Source organism: Nyctibius grandis, chromosome 10, assembly GCF_013368605.1.
Source record: "Nyctibius grandis isolate bNycGra1 chromosome 10, bNycGra1.pri, whole genome shotgun sequence".
Classification (NCBI taxonomy): domain Eukaryota; kingdom Metazoa; phylum Chordata; class Aves; order Nyctibiiformes; family Nyctibiidae; genus Nyctibius; species Nyctibius grandis.
Window position 1 is genome coordinate 9,542,110 of NC_090667.1, and position 25,935 is coordinate 9,568,044.

Consider the following 25,935-nt stretch of genomic DNA (forward strand, 5'->3'; position numbering starts at 1 on the left):
GTGGGGCTGTGCCCGGCCATGAGCTGCTCCCCCCACCGTATCCCCCCAAGGAGTCAGAAGTGCAGAGCAAAGGGCTTTATTGGGGTGATGGTGGTGGCTGTCACTGGAGCTCGGTCCCGCGGCAGGCCACAGCCGCCACGAGCGCAGCCCCTTTCCCGGAGCCATCCTCTGACTGCAGGAAGGTGACGGTGCAGTTGGGTGCCAGGTCCTGCAGCATCTGCTGGAGGTGCTGGGAGAAGCTGGGGGGAACAGGAGAGGAGGGTGAGGGCTGGTGTCCCCCGAGCCCGTACCCCCACCCCGGAGCCCTGCTGTAGGGCGTGGGTCCCCCATGGGTGCCTGCCGCCCCCAGCCCCACTCACCGTGGGTGCATCTTGTACAAGGTGCCGTCCACCCCCACGGTGACAGCCAGCTGGGCCAGGCCACGGTTCTCCCGCATCTTCTCCACCACGGCGGCCAGGCCGGCGGCGCAGAGCTGGGCTGCCCGCAGGGACACGGTCTGGCACACCTCCCGCACCAGCACGCTGTCCTCAAAGCTGGCCTGGAGCTCCAGGTCCTGCAGGATGGCCCGTACCTGCCGCAGGGCCAGCCCATCCCTGCCCCGAACCAGAAGCACTGTTAGCACCACCATCCCCATCACCGTCCCCGTCCCTGTCACCCTCCACCATCCCATGGGCTGGAGATGCGCCCCACCAGCGTAGCATGGCCCCTCTCCTGGGGCTCTGGCTTCACACCATCCCACCCCAGGCTAAGGGAACCCACTGGAGCCCAGCACTCACATCTCAATGTCGGAGAGGAACTTGGTCTGGAAGATGTCCTTGGTCTGGAGCTCGGGGCAGGGCTGGCCGCGGAACAGGAGCCGCTTCTCCACCAGCGCCAGCAGGATGAGGCGCACGATCTCGCCCAGGTACATGCCGCTGATGAGCTTCTCGAACCTGCCCCGAGCACAGCCCTGGTAGCCTTAGCTGGGCACAGACCCCCCCCAGCCCCTCCCTGCCCCGCAGCCCTTGCCCACCTCTGCTTGCCCGGGTTGATGGTTTTCTCGTCCACCAGCCGGTCAAAGCTGGTGAAGATGTCGTCCAGGCAGCCGTTGTCCCCGAAGGCCCCCCACTCCATGTTGATGCACATGCGGCCCTGCTGCCCCTCCACGGTGCCCACGTTCTGCACCTCCTCCATGTAGCAGGCGTTGGTCCCTGTCCCTGTGGGCCCCACGCTGCTGTCACCCCCACCACAGCCCTGGCAGAGCTGCCCGGCACCCCGTGGCCAGGCTGGGTGGTGAGGGTGATGGGAGACCCCCCCGGGTGCAGAGTTGCTCCTCACCCACAATGAGGCCGATTTCACATTTAGGGTCATCATAGCCACAGGACATCATGGTTCCCACTGTGTCGTTGACCACAGCCACCACCTTCAGCCCTAAGTGCTGCCAAACCGGAGACAGGGACACACGTGGCTTAGTGGCACCCAGCTGACCCCTGGTGCTGCCGCTGCCTGGGTGCAGGGTGGCACCCCGGGGACAAGGGATGGGTCCCCCAGCCCTTCCCTACCTGTTTGCGCTGGGCAGCCTCCCGCAGCAGCTCGACCACGTCTTGCCCCACGCAGCCCGAGGCGCTGAAGCCTTTGGTCCAGCTCAGCAGCACTGCCTGCAAGAGAGGCAGGAGCAGGGGCCAGGCAGCTGCCGCACACCCGGGGACCCTCCCCATCTCCCTGGGGCCGGAGCCGCCCCCTCACCTTATCCAGGCCCAGCTGCTGGCAGGGGAAGGAGAAGGTGAAGCCAAGCGGCAGGACCTGCTCCATCAAGTCCTGCTTCTGCTGGAAGTCCATGATGCACTCGATGATGTGGTCAAAGAGCTGCAGAGAGTGGCCGTAGTCTCAGGGCCCAAGCTGGGGTGATGTCATGGGGGTCTCCCAGCCCCCTCCCGGGCCCATGGGCAGTGAGGGGGGAGGCAATTCCCACCCCTCGCCCCATCCCTTGGCCACAGGTCCTCAGCCTCACCTCCTCGCCGGTGCTCTGCGTGACGGCGGTCGGGATGATGTAGCTCTCGCTGGCCATGCAGATGCCATTCTGCAGGATACGCACCACCAGCACCCGGAACTTGGTCCCCCCCAGGTCCAGCGCCAGGAATTCGCCTCGCTCTGTGGGGAGCCAGCACGGGGCATCAGCGGGGCCATGGCCTCCCCGGCACCCCCTTCCCCAGGGCCCTGGCCCTCACCGTTGCCGTCGGGCGTGCCGCAGACGTAGGTGGGCAGCATGCGGACGGAGGCGCTGGCGTTGGTCTCCCGACCCAGCCCCAGCTCCATCTCCTGCCTCATCAGCGCCTGGACGCGCTGCAGGTCGGCGCGGCTGAGCCGCAGCGGGGCCAGCAGCTGGTCCACCTCGCGGCGCTGGGCCGCCAGGCGCAAAGCCACCGCTGTCACAATGGCCGCCCCCAGCCCAGTCCCATCCACCGAGGGCAGGAGGGTGGCCTTGCACTCGGGGGCCAGCAGCCCTGTCACGCTCTGCAGGATCTCCCCGAACCTGCCGGAGGAAGAAGAAGATGGCAAGGGCCGGGCAGGAGGCATCCCGCTGGGGTGGGACCCTGCCAGGAACCCCGTGTCCCTCCTCACCTGCTGTGGCCATGGTACAATTCACCGTCCACCCCCACGTTGACCACCAGCTGCTCCAGCTCCCGGCTCTGGCACATGTGGCTGAGGATGGCGGCCAGCCCGGCGGCGCAGAGCGCGGCGGCACGGCTCACCACGGTCCGGCAGATCTGCTGCACCCGGCTGCAATCCTGCTCGCTCGGATGCAGCCCCAGAGCCTCCAGAGTGCTCCTCGCCTTGGCCATGCCTTCCTCGTTGCTGCAAGGCAGAGCACAGCGCTGGCTCACGGGGCCACCAGCTCACGGCTGGCGGCACCCACCCATCACCCCCTGCGCCCCCACCCGTGGCAGCTCCTGGTCCCCAGACACTCACTCAATGATCTCCAGGACCCGCTGGGTCTTGAGCACATCCTTGGTCCTCAGGACGGCGATGTTGCTCCCAACAAAGAGCGCTTTCACTGTAGCCAGGGCGCTCAGCACGTTCCGGACGATCTCCCCCAGGTACAGGCTGCCCACCAGCTTCTCAAACCTGCGTGCAGCCCAAGCAACGGTCACTCATCCCCCCCCGGCACCTCTCAGTCCTTTGAGAGCACCCAGGAGCATCACAGGGGGCCAAGTGCTCCTGTTAGTGGGGCCTGGCGTGCTCAGGGGTGGACGGGGAGCCCCAGGGACCCTGCCCTCGGTGGGGGGTGGGAGCACCTCTTCTCCCCAGGGTTGGAGGATTCCTGGTCCACTTGCTGGTCATAGGGGGTCAGGATGTCGCTCAGGGTGCCATCGTCCCCAAACCAGCCCCACTCGGTGTTGACACACATCCGCCCGCTGGTCTCCTCCGCCATCTCCACCTGCTGTGCCTCGGCCATGAAGCAGCTGTTGGTGCCCTTGCCTGCAGGGAGCGGTGGGGGTGAGCATCAGCACAGGCCCCCCTGCCCAGCACCCACCACCCTGGCACACGGGGTGCCCGCTGCTCACCAACGACCAAGGCGACCTCACAGGATTTTCCCCCAATGCTGCAGGTCATCATGGTGCCCACGGTGTCATTCATCAGAGCAACGACGTCCACGTGGTGGAGCTGGCCAGGGGCAGAGCGAGAGCATTGTCAGCTGCTCCACGGGGGCAGCCCCCAGCCAGGCCGCCCCCACCCCACGGCCCCCCCACCTCCTGCCTCCTGATGGCCGACTGCAGCAACTGCACAACATCTTTCCCCTCCACGTCGCTGCAGCTGAAGCCCTTGGACCATGAGATGAGTTCTGCCTGCAGAGAGCACGTGGCCGAGCCGTTGGCCTCTGCCACCGGGCCGGCTCCGCTCCCCGCCGGGGAGGAGGTGGCCGTGGCCATCGGGCAGGGTTGTCCCACTCACCCTGTCCAGCTGTGTCTGCCTGCAGCTGAAGGGGAAGACGAAGCCCAAGGGCAGGCGGTGCTGGGGGCTGCCGGTGCCAGTCAGGAACTGGTGCACGCATTGCGCGATGAAGTCAAAGAGCTGCAAAGGCACGGCCAGGGTGAGCGGCTGCTCCCCTCACCCAGCACCCAGACTGCGGGAGACAGCCTGGAGCCCCAGCGCCAGCCCGGAGCCCTGCCGAGCCTCCGCGGTGCTGGGCAGCCCAGCGTGAGCCGCCCTCTGCCACGACATCCTCGTACCGCTTCCCCACTGCCTCGCATGATGTCCGCTGGCATGTCAAAGATCTTGGATATCACTTGGGGTTTCTGGTTCCCGTCGCCCAGGAGGGTCACACGCAGGGTCCGGACGTGGCTCTGGCGCAGCTCCACCACCAGCAAGTCACCCGTCTCTATGGGGGAGCAGAGGAGGGGTCAAGGCAGAGACCTTCCGTGGGGCATATCCCCCAAATCTGCTCCTCGCTCTGTCCCAGGGACAGTCACTCACCCACGGGGGAGGCTCTTGAGAGCACCACAGGGGCTGAGGGAACCAGCTCTTGGCCTCTGCCCCCGCACTGGGGACTGGCAGAGGCAGCGCGAGGGCAGTTATGGACCCCGTAACTGACCGGAGACCAGCGCACCCCTCCCCGATGCCCCCAGGGCCAAGGCCAGCGAGGCGTGTGGGGCTGCGAGTAGCAGAGCAGCACGTCCCCAGGCCAGGCTGACTTACCGGTGCCGTCAGGCGTGGAGCAGAGGTAGGTGGGCAGCATCCGCACGTTGGCCTGTGCGTGTGTCTGGCGGCTCAGCCCCTTGCGCATGGCCTGCAGCATGCGGCCCTTCACCGCCTGCAGCATCTCCGGTGGGATGGTGAGTGCCAGCAGGGCTCGTTGGACCTGGGGATGGCTCATCAGGGCAGGTGGCAAGGGCAGGGGGGTAGGACACCAACTGGACTTACAAACAGTCTGAGCACCAAGGCTGACTTGTGACCCACTCAAAAACAAGGAACCGTTTTCTCAGGAGGGTACGAACAATAACAGGAAGCCAAACTCGTTACGGGAACAGGGGGTGGAGATCCCCTGAGCCTGTTCCAGGAAACATCTCGAACACTCACCAAGGGACACAAGAGGAGCTGCCTTCAAACAGCTGATAATTCAGCAAAACTCTGCAGGAACTGGGGGAAAGGTAATTCTGGCAGGGGGAGATCAGACCACTGACCCAATATGCCCACTGACCCAAAAGAAGGATAGACTGAGCGTGCACGCTAATTGGCATAGCAAGCAAGGCTCTAATTTGAGTAAGAGGTGTCCGTGTTGAAGGATAATAATAAAACGGGGAAGTACCACAGGGGGAAACTTCTGGATGAGCACTGCTGCAGGGCAGAGACTCCTCGTTGGCTGGACCAACGCTGGAACCCAGATCAGTGATCTCTTCATCTCTCATTTCTTTCCTCTCTCCCTCTTCCCCTCTTTCGAGTTTCTCTAAGCTGCCAGGTAACACAAAGCCTACCCCGAGCTGCTGTTAGATCATACAGCTTGAGTGGATACGTGCCAATACATACAAAGTGCTTCACTTTGTGGCAACTGTTTAGTAAAGTTGCAATTTGTAGACGGACCTTGAGTGTCGTTTCACCTTAATCTACACCTGGGGATCTGCGAACCTGAGTCACTCCCCCAACATTTTACTCCCCCATTAAGAGATGAGCCCAGCTGCCCCCAGCCCCTCTAATCTCTGAGGATCGGCTAGAAGGCAAGGGGGGGGGGGGCTCATCTCTTACTGAATTTATCCCTCTCCCCCAGGCAGGACGTGACAAGGGGGTGCCTCTCGCTGGGTGCGGGGCAGGGATATGGCTTACCGGTGTGCAGGCAGGCCCGTCATTCCGGTGGCCCAGCTGATGGCTCCCTGAGGACCTGCATGGAAGGAGGTGGCATGTCACCCGCTGAGCCCCGGCCTGCGGGAGGACAGGACACGCGCCTGCCCACACCCAAGCACACGAGTGGGGCTGGGGGGGCCCGTCCCCGGCTCTGCCTCCCACCTCCCCTCTGCGTCCCTGCTCCACGGGGCCACAGTCTCCACAGCATCATCATTTTGCAGTGTCCTTCCACTGCAACCACGACCCGGTAGCCGGGGGTAGAGGGGGCAGCTGTGCCCCACGATGGCCATGGCGCCGGGGCCATCCTCGGGGGCCGCGCGCCACGGGGGCTGCCCCTGCCTCTCCCTGTCCGCACCTCCCCTCCACCTGCAAGAGCCCAGAGGATGGTCTCTGCCCTGCCCGGGGGGGGGTGCAACACCCGGGGGGCAAGAGGAGCCTGCTCGGCCCCATCCCCGGCCCCGACCGCAGCCTCCCCACGCCCGGCTTCGCTCGGCCGCCGCCGGGCCGGAGCCCCTCACCAGTTCTGAGCCGGGCGGCCCCGCTCCTCCGGGCCCGGACGCCGCCCGGGGAGGCTGTTCGGGCTGTGGGCGGCGCGGCCCCGCTCCCGGGAGGCCCCGGCCGCCTGGCCGGGCTGGGGCTGGGTGGTGCGGCGCCGGGAGCTGGACATGCTGGCGCGCGGACCGGGGGGGCGGCGGAGTGACTGGGGCGGTTGCGCGGCCCGTTGCTAATGCCGCTGCCGTTACTAACGCCGCCGCCGTTGCCCCGGCAACAGAAGCAGCGCCCGCGGGCGCCCCGCCACGCCATTGGCCGGCCCGCCGCGCCGCGGGCCCCGCGCGGCCAATGGGCGGCCCCCCGCAGCCCCGCCCCCGCCTATTAGCGCTTTTGAATTTCGGTCCGAACTGTAATTAGCTCCGCGCCCGCTCGGCCCGTTAACGAGGCAGCGCAGCGATGAGGGGCTCCGCGGCAGGGCGAGGATGCTCCCGGGGCGCGGGGGACTCCCACGGCCCAGCCCGTGGCCCCGTCCCGCCCTCGAAGCCCCCCCGGGGGCCGGAGCAGGCGGAGGTGGCCCTGCCGCGGGGACCGGGCTCACGGCCGAGCTGCCCGGGGGACGGGGAGGACACCAAGGACACGGTGACACCGCGGTCGTGGCTCCACCAGTCTCCGCAGCCCCCGGCTGCAGCCGTCAGCTGGCACCAAGGTGCCCTCGGCAGCTCCCAGCACTGACGTGCCGCTCCGCAGAGCGCCGGGCACCGCAGCCCCCGGCCCGGGGGGGTCCCCGAGCTCACCCCACCCCCAGAGCCCGAGGACAGGCCTTGGGAAGCGCGATTGTGGACGCACCATCTGCCACTCCTCCTCTCCTCCCCTTCCCCAGAGAAAGACAGCACAGCTCCGCCGGGTTGCTGCAGTTTCATAAAAACATACATAAATATATTTCCATTTCTTTAGCGGAGAGCAAAGCTGCGCCGGCACCTATAAAACACAGTCACTTCTCCACCCCGCGCTCCCTGCCCAGGTCATATAAAACATACAAAAGGGGTGGGGGGAACAAGGCTGCGGGTGAAGCAGGGGTACGGTGCCACGCAGACCCGCGGCGCGGGGGGCTACCAGGGGGTCCCACTGCACCGCTGGCCTCAGAACTTGCGCTTTCTCCGGCGGCAGCCTTTGGTCTGCTGCTGGCTGCCCAAGCGGAGAGCCGCGTGCGGCTCCAACTCCACCGCACAGTCCGCGGCTTCCGAGAAGGAGACGCCGGGTTTCGCAGGGGAGACGTCGAAAGGAAGGTGCTGAAGGGAGCTGGGGCTGTCCCCCACCGGCCCCCCGTCTCTGGCTGAGAGCGAGGGAGGGGACTGTTGGTCTCCTAGTCCAGCGAGGGGAGTCCCTGCATCAGCACCTGCAACAAGACCGCATGTCAGCCCTGCCTGGCCACCCTCTGGCGTGACCCGTGGGCAAGGGGAGGGAGGAGAAATGCTCTCAGCAGGACCCTCCTCATGTCCTCCTGTCCTTGCACCCACGGGGGGTAGCACGGGCATGCAGGCAGGGAGGGCAGCACCCCGCCACCCCCCCAGGAAGCCGGACATCCCTTGGTGCAATGGCTCTGAGCACACTCCCACCCCTGCAAGGGCTCCGGGTGCTGGTACAGGTCCAGCAGGTGCAGGCACGGATGGGTGCAGCCAGCTGGGGAGTGATAACCGCCAGCCAAGCCCCTGCTCTACTGCTCTGCTCAGGAAGAACGGACCCCTTCAAGGGGAATTTGCTGTCCCAGCACAGCCCAGGACTGCAAGGGGAGAGCTGGGAAAGGGCAGCCCTGACCCAGCCAGGCAGCCACAGAACGCAGTTTCTCACCTGCAGACTCGCTCTCCGAGAGCTCCAGCATCCTGAGGAGTCCTCGCTCCTGCCTTCCGACGTCCTGCCAAGGAGAGGAGAACCCCCGTCACAGCGCTGCCGTGAGGGAACCCCATAGCTGGGGTGGTCCCGTGGCTGCCCATGGGGTCAGGCTGGGCACAAGCGGCAGTGCTGCACTTCCAGGGCCTCCAGCTGAGCACGGCCAGCTGCCAAGGGGATGGGCACTGCCCCAGGCCCAGCCTCACCGGTGCCCGAGCAGCGGCAGCTGAGAGCAGAGCCTGTTAAGGGAGGCCAGGGTGCAGGAAGCCATCCCCAAGCCCAGCCAGCGAGCACGGGGCTGCAACAGAGAAATGTGGGCACCAGGGGCTGTGCCACGGCTCGGGCACATCCCCCAGCACCGTGCCTCCGAGGGCAGGCCCCGTCCTGCTCCGTCCAAGGGCACCGGGGCTTGGTGCCAGAGGGAACAGCACAGCCAGATGAGGAACACACATCTCGTGCCCCTTCTCAGCCCCTGGGAAGATGCAGCCGCACTGGTCACACAGGCTAAGGGAAGGCCACTTGGCCTGGCTGCTTTGAGACTTGCTGGCCCAGCAAAGTCCCCTCTCCCAGCTGCTCCCTGTCCCCAGAACTGCTCTAGAAGGCACTGGTGTCCTGTCTGCAGGGTGGGAGCTGCAAAGCACCCCAAAACGGGCCGTGGCAGGAACCCACAAGCCCAACAGTACCCCTAGGAAGCTTTCCAAGGGCCCAGCCCATGCCCAGGCATGACCTGCTGCCCGGTGAGCTGCCACCTCAGCACAAGGCAGGGCCAGAGAAAACACGGAGCCTTGCCAAGCTGTCCCAAAGGGCTGCCTGGCTCCAGCACCTTTCCCCTGTGCCTGTGCCTGCAGGCCAGCTGGCTGTGGGGTGCAGGGACAGAGTCAAACAGCCCCCACGGAGCCAGCCACATGCGGGAGCAGCCGTGCCCTGCAGTACTCTGAACCACACAGCGCTTGGCTGTATCCCAGCCAAAATCATCAACCAGAAACCTCATCATTTGCATCTGAATCCCCAAAGGGCTGAGGCCTGTGATGGATTTAAGGGATTATACTAAACTAAGACATCATGTTGCATCTTCATGCTGAGAATCACATTTCTGAGCGCAGGCAAAGCTGCAGCACTAAGGCTTTACCCGCAGGAACCAGTGGGAAGGCGCGGAAGAACCCTCTCTGCGCTCCCCCAGGACCACCACGAGCAGGAAAAAGCACAGTGGGGATGAACACCTGGCGAGCGGTTGTGAGCCAGCTGCCACCCACGCTCCTGCCTCCCCTAGCAAGGCACGTCCCTCACACCCAGCACACCTCCACCACACTCGCTCCCCCACGTTTCTCCCGGGATGCTGCGGTTTGCTCCCAGCACGGAGCGGTTCCCCTTGCTCCGGCTCTGAAGCCTTCCCCATGGGAAAGGGCTTGTGGATAGAGTCAGATACGCTTGTCACCCTGCCGCTGCCCTCCGCTCCATCGATATTCAGCCAAGGAAGCTCGCAGGACTGGGGCGTGCTGTCTGGCAGCGGGAGAGGTTACTGACAGCTCCGCTGGCTTAGCTCACCCCTGGGACCGGTCCATGCTCTCGCAGAGCATCACGGGGAGGGAGGGCAACAAGTTCTCTGGCCACGGTGGCCCAAAGGGTCAGACAATTCTACACCAGGTCAGTTCGCCCCATCAACCAGGGAAACTGTTCCTGCTGCCAACCCAGCCCCAAACCCAGCGCAAAGCAAAGGAGATGGTCTGCAGGGTCGCCCCTCACCTTGGCGCTGCGCAGCCTCCTGGTTCCCTGAGCTTGCCTAGCAGCCTGAAGGCAGCTGTCCACGTGCCTCTGATACTGCAGCAGCGGCACCAGTGACTTACAGAGGTAGCACTTCTCACACCTGCCAGGCAGCAAAGGACAGAGCACTGCATTAGGATTCACCCTGCACCTCCCAGCCACCAGCGGTGACTTTCCTCCTCCAGGCCACACCACAGAGAAGACATGTCACCAGACCAGGTCTCTCGCTCAGTGGGGTCAGGCTGGCACCAATGGCAAAGACTGAGTGATTATCAGTTTTCCCTGCCTGTTCCTCTGTATCCTGCTGCTGCAGCAGCGGGACGGTAATCAAATCTGCTCATCTAACTATCTCAAACACCGCTGATTTCTCCCCAGACATAAAGCACCCTGTCAAAATCCACAGAAATGAAGTGTGAGGGCTTTGCAAAGGGGAGTTAAATTCTGCCTGAAAAGCAAACCAAGTGTGTTAAATCAGAGAGACATTTTACCAGGGCTGGATGAACTTGTCTGACTAGTAAATCAAGTCTTTCTCTGCACTGTCTCCATTTTACATCGTGCCATGGTGGGAGAGAAATGCAGAGCACGTGCTCCTGCTGGGGGGCTGGCACAGCGTGTTCCTCAAATCCCCTCGTTTGTGTAGAAGATGCCCAGGCTCACACAGGACGACTGACCGTGCTTGGGATGAAAATTATCCTGGGTGAAAGGAGATGAAGGTCAGGCGTGGATTGACACAGCTACACTCGCTTCCACACCAGCTCTCAGCGGGCACCGAACCGTGCAGAAGAGGGCACCAGTTCTTCAGGAGGAGCATCCACCTGGAGAGCTCTTCAGGAATGGACCATCTCCAAGGAGAGACGAGCCCCCAGGGACCAGCCCCAGCAGCATTGTGTTCAGTTTGATAAGCAGTCCTCTCCTAGTGTAACTCACCCCAGGCTCTAAAACGCACATGGAGAGCCCCCATCGAGCACAACTCTGCAGTACTTTTCCCGTATTTTCTTTCCAGTCAGTGCTGATTACCCAGATAATGTGTCTAAACAGAAGCTGTCCTCTCTATAATTAGCCTAATTCCATTAGTGATGTTGCCATCCACTGTTTGTAACAGCAAAATTGCTTCCATAGCAGGGATTTTACTGTCAGATCCTCTCTTATGATGCTTTGTGTGGGTGGCAGGAGGAGGGGCTGCATGGGAAGAGATTAAACAAAGCCACTGCTATTCTGAAAGTCTAATTTAATTAAGAATATCACTACAGGTGCCATGTTGACAGCCTCCCTGTCCTAGCCTCTTCTTTTCCCAGGGTTACCAAGCTCAAATCTCCCATTAGAAACTGGCTGAGTTAGCAGTGTTTTAGCTACAGCTCCCCCCACAGCGGCCAGAGACCACACATCCCTGACCCACCATGGATCGGGCTGAAAGGAAATTAGTGCAAAAATAAACACTCCAAGAACAGCAAATTCCTCTTGCTTTGGTATAAATATAGCCAGCACTGCAACAAAAGGCACTGAGAGAAGGTAATTTCTCAGGGAAACATTGCTATAAGGCCAATGGCCAGCATTTATACAGGAATAAAGACATCCCCAGGCAAGCTAGAACCGAAGCACAGAAACCACCTCGGAGGAGCAAGCATACCTACTTACTTGTCAATGGCTAAGGACGTTGGGCTGCTTTCACCACTGGCAGCTTTACTTCTTGCCTCTCTCTGACGCCGGGTGAGCACTAGAGGAAAAACAAAGGGTTACCTGCCATCCACCCCAAAAGCCTCCCTACACCATGTCCGAACGCAACACGTTTCAATCTCTTCCACTCAAGGCTGCAGCAGAAGTGATGGTAGAGGCAAAGAAATACTGGACTGGGACAGGTAGGGTCTTCACTCCTGCAGAAGAGGTAGCTGGCCAATTCTCCTTCTTTCTGGGGGGTTACTGAAGAAGTTCCCTTCCCCGGCCTCGGAAGCCAGCTAGCCATTTCACACTGTAACTCATCTTCCGCCAGAAACAGCTGGATCAACAATATGCTGTTTACAGAGGCTTTAAAGCTGTCGCACAGCAGCGCAACAGCCTGGGAGAAGAGTTACACAGCTGCTCCGGCAGCACAGCACCGCTCCCTGCCAAGCTCAGCGCCGGCGCCCACCGCAGGGGAGGCAGCGGGGTAACGGCAAGCGCGGGGGGAAGGAGAGCTCAGGCAGGGGCCGCGCGGAGGCACCAGCCCTTCTGCAGATGTGGTAGGAAGGACGAGCCTTGCTGGGGAGGGATACAGCTCACGCTGGAAAGGGAAGGTTACAACAATTAGCCTACGCTCGCTGCTTTTTCCACTGCCCATGTGAACCGGGGGTGGTCTGTCCTATTGACCCCATACAGCTCTGTGGGGCCTCTGGATGAAGATCTCTACCAGGGCTAAGCATCAGTGGTGCTGCTCTCCAGCGGCAGCAGGGAAGGCCCAGCTCTGACACACGTGTGTAGCTAGCGAGATCCCAGCTGACCAGCACGCTGATGACGGCTCCAACAAGTTCTGCTCCTTCAGCAAGCCCAAGCAGCCCTTCCAAACCTGCTCTCCAGGCATCTGCAGGGAGCACGTCGGAGCGTTGCCTCTTTCAGTTGAATTCCTCTCAGCGTATTCCTGTTGACGTGCCACCAGCAAAGATCCTCAGGGAACACATCAGATAACTTAGCTTGCTTCACCAGGGACGTTCAAGACTCCAGCTCCAAAACAGATGTCACAGTAAGCACTCTTGGGCAAGCTGCCTAAGGGGACAACGCAGGGAGCTATTTTACAGCCCAGTAACATCACTTCCCATACTTCCATTAGGAGAAAGGTCTGAATCCAAGGTACAGGCACAACAAACCTGTTATTGTTGGCACATCTTCTGTGATAAAGAAAGGGACGCACAAAATTTTGTGCAGAACAAAGGGAATCCTTCAGAGTTTTAGCAAAACCCCATTTCAGGAGTGTTAGGCAAGCCCAGTATCTGTCCACGACGCTGATACAACACGGCCTTTCCCTTAGGAGCAATCACTGATCTGCAGCCACGACCAGCAAATGCACTGAGAGATGCTCAGGAGCTGTTGGGGCTCACGGGAGGCATCCACGCTGAAGGAACAGGCTCGAGCGTTTCCAGGGACGTGGGTACTGTCTTGTAGGCGATGACTGACACCAACAGCTCATTTCTCACAGGCGCTGAAGCGGACGTCTCTCTTTAACTTAGCCTGGCCCAGATTCGAAGTGGCAGCCTGACTAGGAGGACTGATAACCACAGCCACCCCTCAGGCCATCCAGCCTCCCAACAACCCAACTGACACGTGCATTTGACAGCGTGGTGAAAGCTGCTCTCCAAACCAGCGTGCACTTGTTAATATTCCTTTAACACCGTCGCGGGAGCCTTGCGCATCAGCTCAGGTGTTAATCAGTTCTATTTTCTTCCAAAAGCAGTGAACACATCTGGCATAATGGGCCCATTAGAGACATCTGGGACCAGCTCTGCAGCTGCCCAGGGGAAGACCCCCAGCTGTGCTGCTGGAAGCAGAGGCACAGGAGAGAGAACAGGGCCAGCTGGTAAGGCACGACCCCTGCCAAAACATGCCAGCTGCCCACAGGAAGGGGGTTCAGAACATGGGAAAACACTTGCCACAGGGAAAACCCCCACCACAGAGCAGTGCTGACCCGCTGTGTGACAGGAGCCTCGTAACTCTCCTAGATGCGATGCTCTTCACTGGGTCAGACACACTCCGTAGCCCAAGAACAACCTTTTCCCTGGCTCGGCATTTCTTCTGGTTGACAAGTCATCCTTGGCCTGCTTGGCTCCAGCTCACGCCCTGGGGAAGAGGAGCAAACCCTCCCCAGCACGGCCCCGCTATCAGTACGCCCACCCCAGGCACCTCCTGGGGCTGTCAGGTCAGGTCGGCGCACGGAGCCGCGAGGCCATAGTCACCAAGCTCCTCGCCTCGCTGCACAACCCACCTGCGGTTCGACCCACCAGCCTCCTCCCCATTCTCACTACCAGCCGTTCCACTTCTCGTGCAGGATCCTGTCAGCAGCAGCCTCGCCAGCATCTTGTCCTTTCTCAGAAGTGACGGAGCTTTCCTCTGCACCCGTTCCGTTACTCTTTCAGCTCTATCAGTGCCACTTCTATCAATGTCAGGAGGTTTTTAGCAGCATCAGTGCTGCTGCTGAAGACTGACAGCTGCATCAGGTTGCATTTGAAGCTTTGAGAGGAAGGGATATACCAAATCCTCATTTTCCTGGGCTCGCTTGGGAACTGAGAGGTTGGGAGCGTGTAGATGGAGGGCAAGAGGAATAGAGTACATCCCGAAGCTTGAGACTATTTGCTGTATGCTCAGTAGCAGCCAAGACTTGCTCCCAGACTGAGACCAGCAGATTCCTGTGTTGGCAGCAGCAGTGGGCGATGGATGCGGTGACCCCAGCAGAGATCCCCTCTCACACAAGCGAGCCCTTCAGCCGCGTGCACGAAGGAAAAGGAGCTGGCACAGCACTTCCACGGCTCCACTTGTTCACTTGGAATTAACACCAGTCACTGAGCTGGAAACCCAGGACCTGAACCTTCCCCAGCCTAGTACAGAAGCTAACGCAACAGCAGGCTCTTCGCTTTTATTTACTCAGACCACAGGAAAATGGAAATTCATTATCAGATTTTCCTAATGCCCAGGTATGTGGTGGTCTGGGCATCCAGCCAGGGCAACCATGTCCATACATAGAGGAAGCAACTGTAACTCATCTTGCCCAGCTAACTCATTTGAAAACCTGTCCTCAAATATCAGCCAGACTGGGCTGGCCTCCTGATACATAACACTGAAAGACTTTGGTGCATGATTAGAAGAGGGAAGAAGTAAAACCAGCAAGAACTCATCCTTTTGTAATTTTAAAATGAAAAACACTGACAGCGACGGTCTGCAGGACTGCATAATCTGCAATTCTAGAGACATCAGGAGTAAATCCAATTAATTAATAAGTCTGAAGACAGATCAGGAACCCCTGACCCAGTGCACCAAAGGAAAACCGAAGCCGCCTTTTTGTAACAGATCAGGACATGGCTCAGAGGGCAGAACTTTGATTTTCTCTCACACAAGGCTGTTGCTGTGCTCTTGAGGAAGCAGCAGCCAGCCAAGAGCACACAGTGCTGCAACAGCAGAGAACAGCTTCTGGACCCATGCAGGAGCTGGCATTCGCTTCAGAAGACAATTCTCCCACCTCTTTTTACTCCCCATGCATTAGCTTTACCTACGGATTTTCTGCTAGTGATGGATGCCAAGGTAACAGCCCGGGAAACAGAGTCCTTTTGTAGTGCACAGCTGTGCCAGGCTACTGCGGGGCCTCTGCTCAGAGCTAAACATCATCCCTGCCTGTTCAACCCAAACCCCACTGACCAGCCCATCAGCTGAGCCCTCTCCGGGTGACTGCTGCCTTTGTACAGCTGCTGGGAAGCGGGACAAGGTGCCCCGCAAGGCAGAGCCCCGGCAGGCAGGCAGGGCTCTGCCCCGGGTTATGTGCTGCTCCAAGTCCAGGAAGCCTGCAGTCCTGCAAAGAGTCTTGGTGCAAACACCACAGGCGTCACACACTGTTATGGCTAACAAAGCCTGGTCTCTATAGGGAAAATACTAGAATAGCCGGCAATAGAAAACCTAAATTACTGTGATTTTGTCCCAAAACCATTGCTCTGCTTACAGCCATTATTGTAGACCAAAATCCGTTTTATTCCAGGCTAGTTTTCTTACAGGGGAATTGTTCTGAACAAGCCAGAACAGCAGAGCAACAATTCCAAAATAACTACCCTTACAAACCTCCCTGAGGAGACCAGTCTGGAAGCAGCGCGGAGAGGCCAGCCTTGAACTCTGTCTTGCTGAGAGCCAACACCAAAGGAAAGAACAAATTCCCTCGCACTGCCAAAGAATTCAAAGCCTTTTCCTGATCACAGTCAGGATTCCCCATGATCAATGGATAGACTCACAGTCCAGCCACACCAGGGACCTGATGACCACAGGGCCAAAGACATTCCTGCTAAAAGGCCTCATAAAAATTCTGCTCCATTTTGTAGCACGGATAAGACCTTTATCAGTGTTGAGGATGGGAGAGGAATTGTGATAATTTTTTATTTGCCTGAGCTGAACGCTTTGCATTAGTACCTGCTTTGTGCCTGCAGAGAGAACTCCCCACCAAAATTCAGCACCAAGCAGTATCAACTGCTAGTCTGGCTCCTGTTATCTTGACAGGATCCATGTCATATCCCCAAAGTTTTAGTATAACGGGGACCTTGTATTTTAAAACTACATCAACTCTGCATTAAGATTACATGGCGAGACTTCCTCCTGCTAGAGGAATGCAGAACTTACAGTTCTTGTACTAGCTCAAATTTGCTCAAATTGCTTAAACATCATAGATTTAGGTTGCATTTAATAACCCAGTATGTAACGGAAAATTATATATTCACAACCTGAAAAGTTAATCTTATTACAAGTTACTACTTTGATATTACCTGACATTGTGCTAACACAGACTTTACATTTCAAGCAGCAGCTAAAACATAACTTACTGAGTATGTTGATAACCAACCGGTGTATTTGTTCACTTAAGCTCTACAAAGGTTGGCTACGGAAAACTGATAGGGAGAAGACTACAAAGAGGATTAATACGGGCATTCTGACTGTGCTTCTATGCCTCATTCTTCACACAAAGAAGAAAAATCCAAGCTCCCAGATCGATAGCTATCATTTTGCAATTTTAGAGGAACAAGAGGGAAACTTTTCTGCAATCTCTTGCAGCTGAACAAGCCATTTTTGCACATACAAATGTCAGACTCATTGCAGAGCGCAGGTCGTGCTTGGAGCGGTACAGAACATTCTCCCTTCTCGAGAGCCCTGAAGGACACTCACCCGCGTGGCTCGGGAGCCTGCCGTTTTCTACCCCTGGCAGATGCTCTGCAGGTCCTCACAAAACACACAATAGATGTGTCTTACGAGTAGTGCTTGAAGCATCCAGGGCTAGAGCCTGGGGTAATATTTGGCTTATACACTTTCCAAGGGACTAATAATGCAATGAATTACCAAGTCGATCAGAGAGAAGATGTCTCTGTGCATGAGGTGCTGGAAACACAGGAGCCTCCAATACCACTCTCCTGGCCAGCTCGGAGATGGAACAAGGCAGAGTGAACAAACTTCCCCACATGTCACACCATGCACCAAATACCCCGAGAGGGACAAGACCGCAGCACCTGGCCGCAAGTAACAGGGAAGGGGGACGAGCACAAAGAGCAAACACACAGAAGCAGCGCTTGGCAGACCTGGACTGTCCTCGCCAGCCTCCTCTCCCACGATGCCGTTGCAGTACATGGCATGCAGCTCGATCTCCGTAGCTGGAAAGCCTTGGTCACACATTGGGCATGACACACGGTCAGCAGCTGTAGGACTGTACTCAGACACAGTCCTGCCAGCATCTTCATCTCCTCCAGCCTAAGGAAGAAGAAGAAAAAAATAGCCAGACAGTTAATTGTGCCGTTTCTCTTTTTTTGCTAGGTGCAGAGCTCCGCGCTGTCTGGTAGCTACTCACCCTCCCATAGGCTCAGTTTTTCTTGGAAAGTTTTATTCTCCCTTCATCACATACTGTTCAGAAATAACACCACTGGCTGAGTAAACTGTCCAGCACTAATAACTAATTCTTCTTCCAAAGGCAATACGTCCTGCTGAATCACAGTGAAACCTCCCTGCACAGCCATGCACACCATTTAAGGCAAACATCACCTGTACTACCATGGAAAAATGGCAAAGCTTCCATTAATCAGGAAAGCTCAGAAGCGAAACTGATGGAAAATTCATGGGGCAAAGCAAGAGTTCAACACCTGACTTGTGCTCATCAGTTTCTGGACATGATCCACGCTACACAGGCAGCACTGCCTGGGAACACAGCTTCCCCCGGGATGCAAGGAGGCTGCTGTGCTCTTAGGGAGTCCAGAGAGATCACTGGGAAGCTCCTCCTCTCTAGAGGAGGTAGCTGGAGCAGTCATCAGAGAGGACATGGGTCAAGGAGAGAGGCAATACTGTTAAAAATCTGTCACACAAAATTACTAGCAGTGGCTTTTCGCTAGGGCAAAATGTCACAGCCTGTGTTTGTTCTCCAAGTGCCATTACCACTTACCAATGCTCCCTTTTTGCACTGGTTACACAGCTGCAAAGGTGCTCCACCACCCACCCGCAGAGATACAGCCTGCTCCCTACGCTACTGATGTTCTCAAGGCGCAGCAGACTGCTGCCATCTCACTCATACCTAGATCTCTGCCTAGTCAGGCTTGCTACGAGATTTCTCCACATTTAAGAAAGAACCTTCCCCGTCCTGGGGGCTGTCACAAGTCACATGAAGCAGTGACTGGGAAAAGCCAGCATGGATTCACCAAGGGCAAATCGTGCTTCACAAACCTGATAGCCTTCTACGACAAAGTAACCTGCTCGGCTGATGTGGGGCGAGTGGTGGACATTGTCTACCCAGATTTCTCCAAGGCTTTCAGTATGGTTCCCCACAGCCTCCTCCTAGAGAAACGGATGCGTTACGGTCTAGACAAGTGGTCCGTGTGGTGGGTGGGGAACGGGCTGACAAGCCGCACCCAGAGGGTGGTGGTAAATAGCTTCTTTTCAAACGGCAGCCTGTCACAAGTGGGGTCCCCCAGGGATCGATACTGGGCCCAACGCTGTTTAATATCTTCCTAAGTGATCTGGATGATGGGATCAAGTGTACCCTGACGAAGTCTGCTGATGATGTCAAACTGAGTGGGGAAGTGGACACTTCAGAAGGGAGAGCCACCCTGCAGGAAGACCTGGATAGGCTGGAAGAGTGGGCTAACAAGAGCCTGATGAAGTTCAACAAGGACAAGTGTAAGGTCTTGCACCTGGGAAAACATAATCCAGGAGTGCAGCATAGACTGGGATCTACCTGGCTGTAGAGCAGCTCTGTGGAAAGGGATGTGGGGGTCCTGCTGGACAACAAGCTCAATATGAGCGAGCAGTGTGCTGCTGCGGCAAAGAAAGCCAACAGGATGCTGGGTTGCATCAAGGGCATCACCAGCAGAGATAAAGTAGTCATTATCCCACTCTACTCAGCGCTCGTCAGGCCACACCTGGAACACTGTGTTCAGTTTTGGTCCCTACTACACAAAAAAGATGTGGACAGGCTGGAAAGGGTCCAGAGAAGGGCCACAAAGATGATCAAAGGCCTGGGAAGCCTGCCCTATGAGGAAAGGCTGAGGGAACTGGGTTTGTTCTGCCTTGAGAAAAGAAGGCGTAGGGGAGACGTCATCACCATGTTCCAGTACTTAAAGGGTGGCTACAAAGAAGATGGAGACTCCCTTTTCACAGGGAGTCACACAGAAAAGACGATGGGTAACAGGTACAAGTTACTCCTGGGGAGATTCCAATTGGACACAAGAGGAAAATTTTTCACAATGAGAAAAATCAGCCATCGAATAATCTCCCCAGGGAGCGATGGATTCCCCAGCGTTGGACACTTGTAAGATTCAGCTGGACAGGGTGCTGGGCCATCTTGTCTAGACCGTGCTTTTGCCAAGAAAGGTTGGACCAGATGAACCTTGAGGTCCCTTCCCACCTGGTATTCTATGAACCAACCTCCCCCCTCTGCAGTGATTTAAATATTAACCATGTAGAAGAAACCTATAGGAAAATAATATAGGAGAGTTTTCTGTTCTTAGGGCTAAGCAGTGACACGTAGACAGTATGCCACAGAACTGCTGTCTGCTTCCCTCCAACGGTATAATTTCAGGGAAGCAGTAATTGGGGTCAGCCAAGATGCTCTGTGCCACTGGAGCGCTTTGTCGTATTACTCAGTTTATTACTTGTTTTTCCAAATGAGGGTCTGATCCTGATTTTTATGTCCTAAACGGAACAAGGGTGCTTTGTTGACTCAGAGGAGCTATGCAAAAAATGGCAGGACTGGGTCTTAAACTGAGAATCTGACTCACAAAACGCATTTCTCCCAGACACGGGCTGAAAGGCTACAGCACCGAGCCCCAGGACACCTCTCATTTCCAGGGAGGCTCTCTGCCCTGGATTTCTGCAGAGGAGCTTGCAGAGTTCTTGCAGGCTGTTGAAGTACATCACTTACAGCATTAGCACTTGTCCCCTGCTCTCACGTCTCAGTGTCACTATATCTTGCAAAGCCCGCACCGTGGGGCTTCACACAGAAGAGCTGTAAAAACCAAGGTGTGTCAAATATGAATGATCAGATCAAATCTGCATTATCCTCGTCAGACAACACACGGGAAAAACATGATGGGAAAAGCAGCAGGCACTGCTCCTGCTAGCTGCCATTTTTAAAGCAATCTTAGGAGATCACTGACTCTGCACACGCTGCCCGCCTACATTTGGTGGTAAATTACTAATTTTAAATGGAAATACAACATTCTGTAACAAAAGACACCATGGTCGCAAAACTGCTTGTACAAAACCTTGCTGTAACAGTCTGGAAAACCTCAATTGCAGAACCAATCACCCCTGTCAGAGGCAGAGACTGTTGCCTCTCCTCTTTAGCAGAGGAAATTGCCTACAAGACATAGTACTTGCAGCCAACAGCCAGCCAAGAGCAACGCTAGAAGCTGAGCTCAATAACAAGGCTCCTGTGTCCTGGCTCAGCATCTGCTAGCAAGAAGTCAGTCCCAGCGGTCTACGCTCGCTTCGTGCTAACCCTGATGCACATGGTAGCTGTTCCTGCCGTCTTCCTGGAGGGCTGCAGGCTCCGGACTGGTACCTGCTGCCAACAATAATGTTGTCAAACAATCCCCAGGAAGCCCCACCGCACCGCTCCCGAACACTGTGCTGATCACCTTGTACCGTCTGGGCAGAGGTGTGAGACCCACGGCACCCTCTGCAAAGCACGAGGGACAGGCCAGTGTCCTGGCCACAGCCAAATGGGTCACGAACGTGCTTCGGTGGCTGCGGCTACCCAGCTCAGCACAGGACCACCGCCTCTCCCTGCTGCAGTCTAATTGACTGAGCAGTGCTTTGAGATACCTGCAGAATGAAAGGCACACGATAGCAGAAGCTGGTTTATTAAGAGGCCTGTGACAATGAGACATGGGAGCTGCAGATGAACTGTACAAGCTGCAGACTCCCAGAATGAGCTTCCCACAAATGAATCCTCTTGTCAAGAGCCGTACGGTTCTGTATTCATGTACCCTGCCAGAGGAGTACTTGGCAACCCCTCTGATATCACTCTCTAAATTAATAGACAAAGGGAGTTTTATCAGAAGCAGGAACTGAAGTCAGATGTCGGTACAGCAACAGCTGCAAAGCAATTGCTGTGCAGGTGTGACAACACGGGGAAAGGAGCCACACAACAGCGCACATCTGCATCGGGAGGTAAGAGGATGGCCCTGTCACTGACTTACTATTGCTATTAACTATTACTGCACAAAAATCAAGATTCCCGGACTCAGGTCACTCTCCTTGGACTGCAAACCACCACCAGCCCTCAACACTTCAATGCCATCTTTATCCCAGCCCAGTCTCTCTGGGTAAACCTCCCCTCTCAGCCTCCTGGACATGGTCTGTGGAGAACAAACACCAAAGTTCAGAGGACTGTAACAGGGTGACTAAGGTTTACTAGGACTCCCCTCACAGCTCCTGGGGTCCCTCTGCATCGCTGACCATCACAGGACTATACCTCTGAGCCTGGGCAAGCCACTGCGCTGCCGTACCCACTGATGGCATCCTCCAGCCCAGCAGCATGCGTGGTTTAAAAGAAAGAGCTGGAATTAATAACAACTCTCCAGCTACAGGACTGAAAGCCTCCAGAGGCAGCTGCACGCAGCCCCCAACCTGTTACAAAGGAGTACAAAGCAGTAGAGAAAAGTGAAGAGGGAAGTGATCGTGAGGATCCCAACAGCAGAAGCCCAAGTTCCCAGCTACCCAAGGGGAAATGCTAGCACAGCCCAGCTGAACCAAGGTCTAGAAGGCAGGACTGGAAACAGGACCCTTCCCCAACTTCAGGCTCTTTTACCTGCATAGGTGCATCCTCGCTGCCCGAGCAGAGCTCTCCTCTCTCCGCCTCAATAGCTTCAGGTGGACTCAGCTGGGTCTCTGCAGAAAAACACCTCCGTGTCAGCGCAGGTTTGCAGCCCCCAAACTATCTCCTCACTTGTTGATGTAACTTAGCCCATTTCTTAGCAGCGTTTTCACAGTTTCAAAACATTTTTTAGACTTGCCACAAATGTTATCAGACAACGTGCAACAACGCAGCCGGATGGAGGGTTAAAAGTCACAGCACAGTGGTGTGAGGACAAAGCCATCGTAGGTTTGCGGCTTCATGGGGAGTGAGACTAGACACGGGGAAAGTGTGTGGGACGCTTGCTGGGATAGAGACAAAGCAAGAATAGAGCTCTTCCTCGCACTGAGACAGAGCTCCCGTTCTGCCGTCTGCCTCGCAGTCGCACCTTCTTTAGACCTCCACGTCCTCCTTAGCAACAAAATATGCCTCCAAGCACCATCATGACCCCTCTTTCTACAGCTGCTCATGAACAGGATTAGTCTCTTCATTAATTTTTTCACTTAAAACCCTACATTGGAAAATCTCAAACATGGTAGGAGAAACCGAGGATGAAAAACTCGCTGGTCCCAAACAGGTTTAATTAACATTAAGACAAAAATTATTTCAGATCTTGTGCTTTACACTATCTTAACACTGAAATATCTGAAAATTTCTTGATTGCCTTGAAGGGACCACTCCTGACACCTTGTTCTGAACGCCCCTTCGCACCAATGTACATCCTGGTGTCTCTTCAGCTGCACGTCCCCAGCAATCGTTGGTCACGGAACTGTCTTAGAGGAAAAGGGTCCAAAACCAGGGAATCAAACAAAATTACCTGGATAATTTCAGCCCTGACAAACAGAGCTGGGGAAAAAAAAAAAAAAATCTCATTTTCTTCAAATAATTGGAAAATTCTCTTCTCTTCTCTGAATTTTGTAAGTGTGTAACTTTCAGTGCAAAATTCAGAACACTCTCAAGTGTCTCTTACCTGGGCAAATGGAGATCTCTTCTTCAGCAGAGTTTTCTGTAGCGATATCTGCGTTCCTTTTACTGCCAAGTGGGGTCAACACGGAGATGCTGTTCAAAATATAAATATAATATAAATCTCCAATCCAGTGGGTGTGACAGCACACACCTGCCTGTCTCACGCAGTTCATAACAGCAGATGATGCTGCAGTTTCTAAGTGGTCAATATCTGAGAGCCAGAAATAACCAGGATAACAGCGAAATATGGGTATAAAACGGTGTCCTAAGCAAAAAACCCTCAAAGGGATCATGTTTTCTTCTAGAAGCCCTTGACAAAAAGGCACGAAAGGTCACTGTCTCATGTCAGGGAAGCAAAAATACCTGCTCACAACTGTGGGACTCTCTTGATTCTTTCTATTCTTAGAAGATTTGGGAGTTGTGCAGGTACCAGCACTGTGCTGCTTTCTGTCTGGGGAAGGAAATCCTCAGAGAGGAGAGACACAGCCTCGCTTTATCCCACGTTACCCTCTCCCTCCTCACACTGCTAATTTTCTTTCTCATCGCTGTGCACGGCAGTCAGAAGCAGCATGGATGCGAGACCAGGCAAGGCTTCCCTGCAGCAAAGTCCTAACAACATGAGCACGGTGGTTCCTCTGAGAAGCACCAGGTACCGCTCCTCTCATTTTGACCTTCCAGTTCCTCCTTTTTTTTCCCTTCCCTTCCCTTCCCTCCACACTGCACCGTGTTTTTCCAACACAGGCAGGCATGGCTGAGTAAGTCTGGCACCCATGCTGACACACTCGGCGCTTTGCGTGGCTTTGTGATTAGTCTCATCAAGGATGCAAGAGCACACTTTAAAAACATGAATCCCCATACTGACAAATAGAAGATTTATTAAGCTCAACCACAGGCCTTAGAGAGGAAAGAACAGCCACTGCTGATTTATGATAAATAACAAAATTCTGATAGGAAATCACAAGTGGCTTTTCTCTCTAAATAAAGCATCTCAGCATTTGTTATGAATCCAGGCTGAGCCTGTTTTACTCGGTGTCTAACATCAGGGCTCACTTCAAAAGAACTCACACAGAACAACTTGCTATGACATTTATAAAATGGGCTAATCAATTTGAAGTCAAACCACATTCTGTGCTACACCAACTATCTCCTGGTAACAAAGCCTATAATCATTTATTAAAACCCCACTCTACCGTGCTCCGCACAAAGCGTAAAACAATCACACAGAGCGGCCCGCAGAAAGCAGCGCAGCCGCTTCCCAAACTGCTTCACCACCTCCACACAGCTCAGAGCCGTGTTCTGCCATGAAGCGCTGCTGAGGCCTGGGTGCCTGAGCCTCACCCGAGAGAGGACTGTGCTGGCAAAGCACCAGGAGCCAGATGCCAACACTCAATGTGCAGAAAACTGCGAAGACCGCAGCCCTTTCTCACCTTGCTGCAGATGTGCCAGCTGCTTGAGGAGGGGCCGCAGCACCCAGGTGCGTCCCGGCCCCAAGGAGGACAGCCAGGGGCTCCTGGGCAGCGTGGGGACTGTCCCAAACTAACCCCATCAGCTACACGGAAGGAAAGAGGTCCTGCTCTTTCATATTCAGCCCTGGCCTCCTCTGCCTTAAGCAGGCGGGAGGCCGGTGCCGCAGAGCGCACACCCCAGCGCCTTCCACCCAGCACACAGCTCAGACCTCCGGCGTCACAGACTCATCAGCCTCGGCAGCCGCAGGTCCCTCCCGCTCCCCAAGATGAGCTTTAAGCTTGTTAGAAAGGTGCAAGCAAGAGGGATTTTCATATTCTGCATATTGATATTAACTGCTCAGGCCAAACGCTGTTAGATCAGAGGAAAGTTGGCAGTCGTGTTCCAAAGCAGGTTTAAATTATAAAACCCAGCAAATTAAAAACATGACATTATCTGCCCTCTCTTGTAACCTGCTCCCTGAATCCTCTCCCATTTGCCCTTCTTCTCCCAGAGCCTTTGCTGCAGAATTGCATCCCACAGGAAGGAAAAAGAAAAAAAAAAGGAAAATAGGAGTAGGCTTAAATCCGAAGAAAATCATGTTGACTTGTCCCACACCTGTCATCTGCTGAAGTGGCTTTTCTGGAGCACTGCACTCTATCTTTGGCTGATAGGCAGTGCCGTCTGGCTTCCTCCTCCCTTCTTTCCTCTTCAGCAGTAATGCAAGAACATAAAAATACACACAGAAATCCAGTAAACCCTCCACCACGCTGCCTATGCTCCTTCCCAGACAGACCACGTGATGACATCGCTATAACTCACCTTCCTCTCACCTACCCATCTCCACAGCTTTACTGCACCATGTCACATTAGCTTCAGAGGGCAAGGATCAAGTCCTTGCACTTGTGCTAGGATGCACCTTGCACGTTTTATAAAGTAACAAGAGTAACCAATCTCTTTTCCTCAGCTGTGTCCGACCTCTCCCCCACGCTGCTCCAAAGCCGTGTATTCCCAGCGATACCCAACAGCAGCGACTGCAAACAGCCTTGCCAGCAAGCCCTGCTGCCAGGCCCTGCAGCGAGCCCCGGTGAGACTGCGCCCCAAAATGCTCCAAGGAGCTCTGGTATCACCCTCCTCACCTCTGTGCAGTTTGCATGGGTTCCCCATCTTCATGCACGTCCTCTGCAGGCAGCACCTGGGAGGCCTGGAAAGGAAAATTCTCATATTACATAAAACAAGGTACACAGCTAAGAGGGATCTGCTGGGTCATCAGATTCTGTCCACAGCATTGCACCCAACATGTTATGTATTTTTTTCTGGAAATGGCTCAGTACCCATCCTGAACTAGTCAGCTTTTTGCCTCCATCACTCCTTTTGGTGAGGTGTTTCAGCAGCTCCCTGCAATAATGCCTGGCACTACTTTTTGCTGCCTCACTGCCTGGACATGTTCCTGGACAGCCCGTGACCATTCATTTGTGCCAACCTTGTCCATCACCTTCCACACCCTCTGCCTGTTCCTAGCA

General features: G+C 56.0%; 2 protein-coding genes across 8 annotated transcripts in view; both read right to left on the reverse strand.

Moving 5' to 3' along the window:
• Positions 1-60: 60 nt before the first annotated feature.
• Positions 61-7,241, reverse strand: HK3 (hexokinase 3). Of its 2 annotated transcripts, XM_068408906.1 has the most exons (20): positions 7,156-7,241; positions 5,980-6,183; positions 5,800-5,854; positions 4,678-4,840; positions 4,212-4,360; positions 3,934-4,053; positions 3,732-3,827; positions 3,546-3,645; positions 3,276-3,459; positions 2,950-3,105; positions 2,602-2,835; positions 2,208-2,512; positions 1,991-2,130; positions 1,726-1,845; positions 1,542-1,637; positions 1,318-1,417; positions 1,013-1,196; positions 777-932; positions 360-593; positions 61-239 (listed from the first exon to the last, which is right to left on the reverse strand). In XM_068408906.1, the coding sequence occupies exons 1-20, from the start codon at positions 7,239-7,241 to the stop codon at positions 101-103; spliced, it is 3,021 nt and encodes a 1,006-aa protein (XP_068265007.1). In that variant the 3' UTR covers positions 61-100. The 2 variants fall into 2 exon arrangements, with proteins under 2 accessions (XP_068265007.1, XP_068265008.1); XM_068408907.1 differs by lacking the exons at positions 5,980-6,183; positions 7,156-7,241 and adding an exon at positions 6,336-6,388.
• A 207-nt stretch (positions 7,242-7,448) lies between these two features.
• UIMC1 (ubiquitin interaction motif containing 1) overlaps positions 7,449-25,935 on the reverse strand; it is a 40,348-nt gene continuing 21,861 nt past the window's right edge. For 5 of the 6 annotated variants that reach the window (XM_068408909.1, XM_068408913.1, XM_068408908.1 and 2 more), the window contains exons 6-13: positions 25,552-25,616; positions 22,974-23,062; positions 21,959-22,038; positions 17,241-17,409; positions 11,593-11,671; positions 9,940-10,060; positions 8,158-8,221; positions 7,449-7,705 (exon numbers count right to left, since the gene is read on the reverse strand). In XM_068408909.1, the coding sequence (XP_068265010.1) occupies positions 7,449-7,705; positions 8,158-8,221; positions 9,940-10,060; positions 11,593-11,671; positions 17,241-17,409; positions 21,959-22,038; positions 22,974-23,062; positions 25,552-25,616 (924 nt within the window). The remainder of the gene's footprint in view (positions 7,706-8,157; positions 8,222-9,939; positions 10,061-11,592; positions 11,672-17,240; positions 17,410-21,958; positions 22,039-22,973; positions 23,063-25,551; positions 25,617-25,935) is intronic. The other variant, XM_068408914.1, reaches the window with a different exon arrangement.